The sequence below is a fragment of the Chamaea fasciata genome, unplaced genomic scaffold (genome assembly GCF_029207755.1).
Source record: "Chamaea fasciata isolate MVZ Bird 193981 ecotype frontalis unplaced genomic scaffold, bChaFas1.0.hap1 SCAF_70, whole genome shotgun sequence".
Classification (NCBI taxonomy): Eukaryota; Metazoa; Chordata; class Aves; order Passeriformes; family Sylviidae; genus Chamaea; species Chamaea fasciata.
In genome coordinates, this window is record NW_027094155.1 from 457,869 (window position 1) to 465,436 (window position 7,568).

At 42.7% G+C, this 7,568-nt stretch overlaps 1 protein-coding gene across 1 annotated transcript; it reads right to left on the bottom strand.

The window, feature by feature from the left end:
* Positions 1-2,442: 2,442 nt before the first annotated feature.
* LOC136304305 (voltage-dependent anion-selective channel protein 2-like) lies at positions 2,443-7,252 on the bottom strand. The gene is made up of 4 exons (XM_066207941.1): positions 7,232-7,252; positions 5,090-5,242; positions 3,960-4,012; positions 2,443-2,674 (listed from the first exon to the last, which is right to left on the bottom strand). Exons 1-4 carry the CDS (start codon positions 7,250-7,252, stop codon positions 2,443-2,445), a joined length of 459 nt encoding a protein of 152 aa, XP_066064038.1.
* Positions 7,253-7,568: the final 316 nt, after the last annotated feature.

The window sequence follows — 7,568 nt, forward strand, 5'->3', positions numbered from 1 at the left end:
CTTTCTTAGGAAGTTGTAGAAAAAAGCAGATAAATAATTCCTTATAATGGTGGAGTTCTTAAAAACAGAATCAGAAATACTGCTTACTGTGTGCTTTCCTTAAAAGGTCTTTACACGAGGTAGCAGGAATAGGCATCAAGAATCCAAGCTTCTGGAATGTCAATTTCTTGAGTGTGTTTTGAAATATTTTATGGAGTGGGTTTCTGTTATCTTGCATCTATCTGGGAGCATATGAAAAGTCGTACACCCTTACTAATAGAAGATAAAAAATAAAGGGCAGTTTTTTAGCAGCCCATCTCCATGGTGTTGTCACAAGGTGCAGCAGTCCGTACCTTAGCAATGTGCTGAGGAACAAAAATGTTCTATTTGAGCATATACAGTAATTTAAATGCTCTTCTCTCTGAATTGTCTCCTCAGCTGGTTAAGGTTATGTTGGAAACTGTTGGAAGGTGTTATTTTCTTGGTTGTACCCCAGAAGGAACACTTTATAGATCACTTGTGTTACCAAAACCACGTCTAACTGAAGGTATGTGTATCTCTATTCTCCAGCAAGCAGCAAAAATGGGCGTTTTCTTTTCTCGTGCAACTGATGAGCAAAAAGAGCACGTGAAAAGGACTGAGGAGGGTGGTATTTGTTTGGCTCAGGTTTCTTCAGTGTGACGTTAGGGGACACTTGCCAGCCTTGGGACCTATATATGAAATTTATTGCACTTAATTGATTTTGTCCAAGACAAGAGTCTGCTCCAATTGCAAAGTTTTACATCTGAATACCAGTAGCTTTGCAGCTGATCTGATCCTAACATTAACTCTGGGGAGAAATTCAGTCTAGGGAGAACATTTCTGTATTTTGGATACTGTGCTTTGAAAGTTGGGACGTGTAATCTAACAAAATGATGGAGAAAGAACATCAGAAAGTCTGCACTGCATAAGCCATTGAAATGTACTCTTAAATGTCAGTTCAGTGGTGAAATTCTCTGCTCTGTTTGGCATTTACCCTAGGCTACCTATGTCCTGTGCTATCAAGCTGTACTGAAGGGGCTGCCTCACAAGAATTTTGGATATTAGTGGTTTATATCCATTGTGGTAACGGCTGATGTGTTTTCCAGATCAGCCACTGGAAGGTGTGAAAATTGCAAACTGATGAGCACAGAGAGGGTCTGACAGTTTCTCCTGCAGAAGGCAGTGATACATCTGTCCTCAAGCAAATGCTGCATAATCCATACAATTTATTAGTGAATCATGCCTTGAGCTTGGGAATTTCACAGGAGCTGAGCTATTCAGGGGTCTGACATGTCCATACAGTGTTTGTGGAGAGTCTCTTTGCATCCTCAGCAACCCCATCCATGCTTGTCCAGCCTCCTCCTTCCTCCAAAGCAGGGAAGAGAGCTCTGAACCCATTGCTGCAGGAATTTACCCTGTTTGATTTATGATGGAAGGAAGCTCAGGTCTGTCAGAAGATCTACTTTCATCCCTAAAACGTGGGAGTGAGGGAATTGTGATTAGGAACATTACCTGCCCTCAGGCAAAACTAATTGTGTCTAATGTTTGCTAATACTTAATGGCACTTTTCAGCAGTCAAACTTGAATGAGTTGATGATTGCTTAATGTGCTTTGTGTAGAAAAGCTGTCAGTGGCCAGCGCAGGAGATGGGAATTACGTGGTCAAGGACTTGTACAGTTGGAATAGAACATGTGGAGAGTGTGATTGATAACTGGCTAGCTGCAAACGGTCACGCAGACATGAGAGAGCTTTGCTGAGCACACAGGCACTCTCATGAGAACCAGCAAGGCGGCAAGCTTCGCATGTCCTTGAGCACAGCTGGGATACAATAACAAGACCTTGTAGCTGAAAGATATGAGGGAGAAGCACAGTAAAACAAAAACTTACTCAAACTATGTAACCACAAAGAAATGTAGAAAGAGGCGTAGCTGACTTTTAGTCTGAGCACCAATCCTGAGCTTAACTTTTGCAATGTGCATGAGCTTATTAGTGTTATTATAAAAGCATTGTGTGAATTATCAATAAACGAGATTTGCTGATCACTCATATTGAGTGCCACATTTCTCCCGCTGTGGATTTCCCACATTTCTGTCTGATGGAGAGGGGGAGAAGGTACAGTTGTTTAATGGATGGTTTTTGTCTCGTGCCATAACAGCAGTTTAAGCTCAGAGCTTTTAATTACGAATTACTATAAAGTGCCTTTACATCACCATCTTAGATATACAGACCCCAAAATTTCCCTAAAACAAGGTATCAAGACAGCCAAGAGTTGGGAAGTTGCACCTTATTTAGTTGTACTGGAAATGAAAACACTGAATATAAATTTATTGGAAACAAATCAGTATCCCCTTCCCTCCACCCACCTTTGACCTAAGGCCATTACTGTTAACTATTCCTATCGTTTGGCTCCTCTGATAATGTTTTTCTAGGCTCAGGTAATACTTAGACATTAGTGTGCAGCTGAAAGTCTCCTGTCTTATATCCCCAGGCAAAATTATTTTGTGTAAGCTTATACTTGGTTGTATCAAAAGCCATCTGGTAGCCAGCAAGCCGGCCTTCAAAGCCCAATACTGCCCAGCCATAAATGGTTGGTGCAGAGAGATCGATGTCTACACTGCAGCCTGCATGTACATAATCCCTTTTGTAGGAAGTCTTCAACTTTCCACTCTTCTTCCTGCAGAGAAATATGCAGTTTTATCCACAGTAGTATACGAGTATGCAATATATGTAGTTTTATTCCAATATGTAGTTCCCTTAAGGCCACCTAATGAAACTACTGTAACTCCTACTCAAAACTTAACGGCTGCTGAAGAGGGCACAGGATAAGGTTAACAGTGTTACGTATATTCACACGGTGCCACTTTTTCCCCCTACCGTCTCAAAGTCTGTACAATCCTCAAGAAGCAAGAAAGACAAAATTGTTTCTCCTTAATGCTTTAAAACCCATCTGGTTTCAAATCTTTTTTCTCTGAGAGTCTAACGCATGATGGCATCATCATTTTCTTCCAGGAGCATCGGTAAGCCTGCACCAACAGCTGTCTGTCAATAAATTTTTGTCTGCTTGGTTCTCTCCACTGTTCCTTCCTTGTGCAGTGCTTGCTTTCCTTTCTTCACTGCTGGGTACCAGTCTCATCTACTGAAAACAGATTTCTTCATCCTCCAGACATCATCCACTTAGTCTGCCTTTTTCTGTCCCTCTAGTGAAACCTCTTCCTCTCTCCAATGCATGTCTCTGTTGATTTTGCTACCACTTCAAACACAACTACGACAAAACTTTACCACCTCTAATTCTCTCCCCAACCTCCTTTCTCTTCCACTCAAGACACAGCAGAACACTTGTGCTGCCTGTCACTCACACCTAGGCCTCAGGATCACATTTTTCACTTAGCTTCTAATTCCTCATATCCAAGCAGTATTTCAAACGCAAGATTCTTCTGACAGGCCCTCCCCAACAATAAATTAATACCAGTCATTATTTGCAAAGCAGTCTCAATCTTTGTGCATTATTCAGACATAAACACCCCTCCTTTGCTCTACTACTTACCAAATTTAAGTACGTGAGAATTGAGAAAGACATCTAAGTGCTATTCCACTGCCCATTCTACCTCCTCATTCAGCTGTGCACAGACATCTGGCCAAAAGCATCAGCAAAAAAAAAAAAAAAAAAATTGGTTTACGGAGTTGACAGCCTTAGGACTGCCAACACCATGAAGACTAATTGTTTAAGGGAGAGTTAGAGATCTAGTACCTACTGCAAAACAGTAAATTTGCCACTGGCCGAAAAGCTGAAGAATGCTTTCAAGCAGAGTATTATCCACTGCCTGCAGAAGATTATCTAGAGCGACTGCAGAATCTTCTCCGATAAATGCTGAGCTTTTACACAATGAGCAGAATAAGTATTTTTAGAAGTTACAGGAAATTCTAGCATTCCTTAGATAAAGGTAATAGAAAATGTTTACCCTGTGTTGGGAACAAACGTAGTGTCAGTAGCCAGCTTCAACCCTCGAGCCACCTGCAAAGAAAAATACACATCTGCTCAAAAATCAGTTGAATCATGTTTTGTTAATATTCCACTACTAGAACTCTACATCCTGTCTAATGAGAAAACAAAATAGGACCATAATGTCTCCCTCGTGATTTACAACGAAATCTGAAGATGCTGCATGATGACAGATTAAAATAGGACCTTTTCTTCCCACAATGAAGCCCTTTAACAGCATAGACTTTGTAGGTATGTTTTTACACACAGGAAAATGACACACCTAGTGCTGACAACAAGAAGGTTATTCACAGAACAATGACAGAAAGAAAACTACTCAGTTCACGTTTGCTCATTCTTTATAGTTGGAACAGTCCATACAGTAGCTCAAAAATCTCTCACATAATCTACAGGTACTCTGTTAAGACACAGTACCTCTCACAGGCCAAAGCACAAACCCATCTCATTTTCCTCCCCCTTTGTTACTAGCTAGACAGCATTTTCCATTTTAAAGCACAAGTAAAAGTACGGACATGAATGGCCATACATGGTGGACAGCACCACAGAATTTTTACTTTGAATTTTATCGTTGGCATCGTTAGTTTATACTTGAGGCATTACGTGAAAGGCATAAACCTATTAATGTCAAAAAGAACTGTGTTTTGAGAGTGCTGTACACTAGCAACCCTTTGTGTAAGTAGTGCCAAGCTGCAAACACTCATCTTTCTCTTCAACCTTATAAAATATATTCAATCTCAAGGCAGCCAAACTTGAGTTCTTACACATGAAAGCATTTAAAATGATGAGACCCATCTTTGGTTTCCCTGCCTGACTGCAGCAGTGGCAGTTCTAAAGAGCTAGATTCATTCAACCAGCTAAGTAATTCCACACACCTGTAACTGCAGTAACTGTACCCCCAAATCATTACCTAGCAGCACATGACTGAGAATGCCAGCAACCCCACTCCCAGCCTGCATGTTCAGCAAAGATATGCAATTCTGACACTCCAGATACTTTTCTGCAATTTTCATTCTCCAGTGCTTCCTGTTCAACTCAATACTGTCTCATACCAGTTGCAGAAACATTTCCAAAGTATCTCCTTGGTCTTACCTGATCCTCGAGAGAAACCTCTGTTCCCAGTGTGTTATCTGTGTTCCACTTCTGGGTGAATGCAAGTCCATGGTCTTTGTCCTTGTATTTGGTCTCTAGACTGCCTGAAGCCTTGCCTGTGTCCGTATTGGAAGAACCGGTTGCAGTGAATTCCTGTCAAGAGCACAATATCACGGAATCACAAAACAGTCTGAGTTGGGAGGGACCCACAAGGATCATCGAGTCCAGTTCTCATGTGAATGGCCCATACGGAGACTGAACTCGCAACCTTGGCGTTACTAGCACCATGCTCTGATCTACTGAGCTAATCACAGGGTCAGGAGTTTCAGCACTCTTTATATTTAATTACATTCAGTTTTTCCACTTGTCAAGTGCCAGTACTCACACCCTTAGGCCTTTTGACAGAACCCTCAAAATCATCATCCTCCTCTTCCTTATCCCCACCTTAAATAATTTCTTTTGCGTCACAAAACGCTACTCCTTCTGGCAGCTCTGTTCCGAATGTTTCTTTTATTGAGGTGTACTGATAGAGCCTTGGAACTTGCCTAGGTTGGCAAAAGCCCTATTACACAAAGACCTGACACCTTGATTTACTTTTTATCATGGGGGTTTGATTACTTGCTACCCCTCACCTTAACTTTACCGCACTTTTTCTCAAGCTTATGCATCAAAATGATCTTTTTTCTGATTTTCACTGCCAAAATGGCAGTTATTTCAACATTCCACAATTTGCTCTGTACCATCACGTGACTCCATACCCAGATGTAAAAAGATGCTTGGGATACGAAGCTGTATATATTCCTGGATTTTTCTTCACAATCTCCTCTAATTCCCTTTATCATCTTACTACTGCTGTCCCAACTGTGGATGAAAAAGCACCTATTGCAGTCCTGAAAATCCTCTCCCCCTTAGGAAAAGCAATCCTACATTCAAGTTAGGTGTATAGCAAAAAGAAAAAAGAGTTATTTCTCACATTTCTCCAAACATCTCATGTGTTTCTTCATTGTAATCATTTTTCCCCCCGTGTTTCAGCAGTGAAAATGTTTTCTGGAGAACTGCTGCTTTTCATACCAACTGCTGCACCCTAACATTGTGGTTCCCCCTACCATTTATGCTCTTGTCATTTAGACTCTTCACATACTGTGGTGATGACTTTAGTACCTTCCCCCACAACTTCTCTTTCATTACCTCAGCCAGTGTCTTGGTTTGGGAAGACAGGTATCTGCCAGGTAAAATTACAATCAGAGGCTCTTTGGCAAAGATTTGGGAAATAGGAATAGCAGTTCTCTACTAGTATGTAATACAAAGCAAACAAACACAAAAAAACCCTCCCCCCCCCCACCAAACAACTACAGCATTAATGACAAACGACAACAGTACCAAGAACCTTGAGGGCTTTGTTTCACAAAACCCAGGGCAGTTTGGTTTCGCTGTCCCCGCAGGATCCTCAGAGCACCAAGCTGAAACAGTGGAAAAGTCCCGGGCTGGTCGCTGGGATGGCAGGGTGTCCCGGCAGGCAGGGGCAGGATGTCCCGGCAGCGCAGGGGGTGCAGGGTCACGCTGCAGCAAGAGGAGCAGCGCCGAAGGAGCCGAAGGCGAGGCAGGGCCTGGACCAGCTCCCGCAGGTGGCAGGGAAAACTCAGGATTCAGGTTGAACCGGTGATAGTAGATTTCCCCGGACTGGGCCAGTGCCTCCCCAGCCTCAGTGTAAAAGAGCAGCAGCTTCCTTAGATGCAGTTTAAATCGCCCTCCTGCAGCTGAAAGCCATTGCCCCTTCTCCTCTCACCACAGGCCCTGTTGAACACTCTGTGCCCATCTTTCCTAGGGGGCCCTTCAAGCCCTGCACAGCTGCAGTGAGGCCTCCCCATGGCCTTCTCTTTGCAGGCTGAGCATCCCCAGCCCCACGTGGCCAGCACTCAGTCACATCAGTGGGAGTCAAGGCTGAAGGGTTGCAAATAGCACCAGGGACTGAGAGCTGGGAGCTTTAGAGCCAGGTGTGTCTCTAAATGTCCAAAATTCATAATGGTGGAGGGGAAGATGGTGGGACATTGGCTCTCTTCTAGCTGGTGAATATTTTCTTTTTTCTCCCTGCTTTTCTGTCCTGCTGTCCCAGGTTTTGCTGCTTGAAAGGAAGCTTTTTGCAATATCCCTTGTCTTGTCCATTTGTAAAACAGTGAGCAGAGTCTGGGCAGGCTGATGATGCAGAGCAAAACCTGCAAATACAGTGCTGATCCTGAGCCTGGGGGCTGCAGCTTAACCAAATCAAAAGTAATTCCTGGAAAGTTGAGCCTGGTTTACATTTTCTGGAGTTTGGCTGTGCCAACTTCACCAGTCATTTATAACAGAGCAAACAAAAAAACTCAAGCCAAAACCATAAAAACCCAAAGAAGAAAACAAACCAACCAACCCAAGCAAACCAACCCAAACAAAGCAATGGAACAAGTAGATGAAAACCTCCAAATAAAAGCAAAGGGAATGA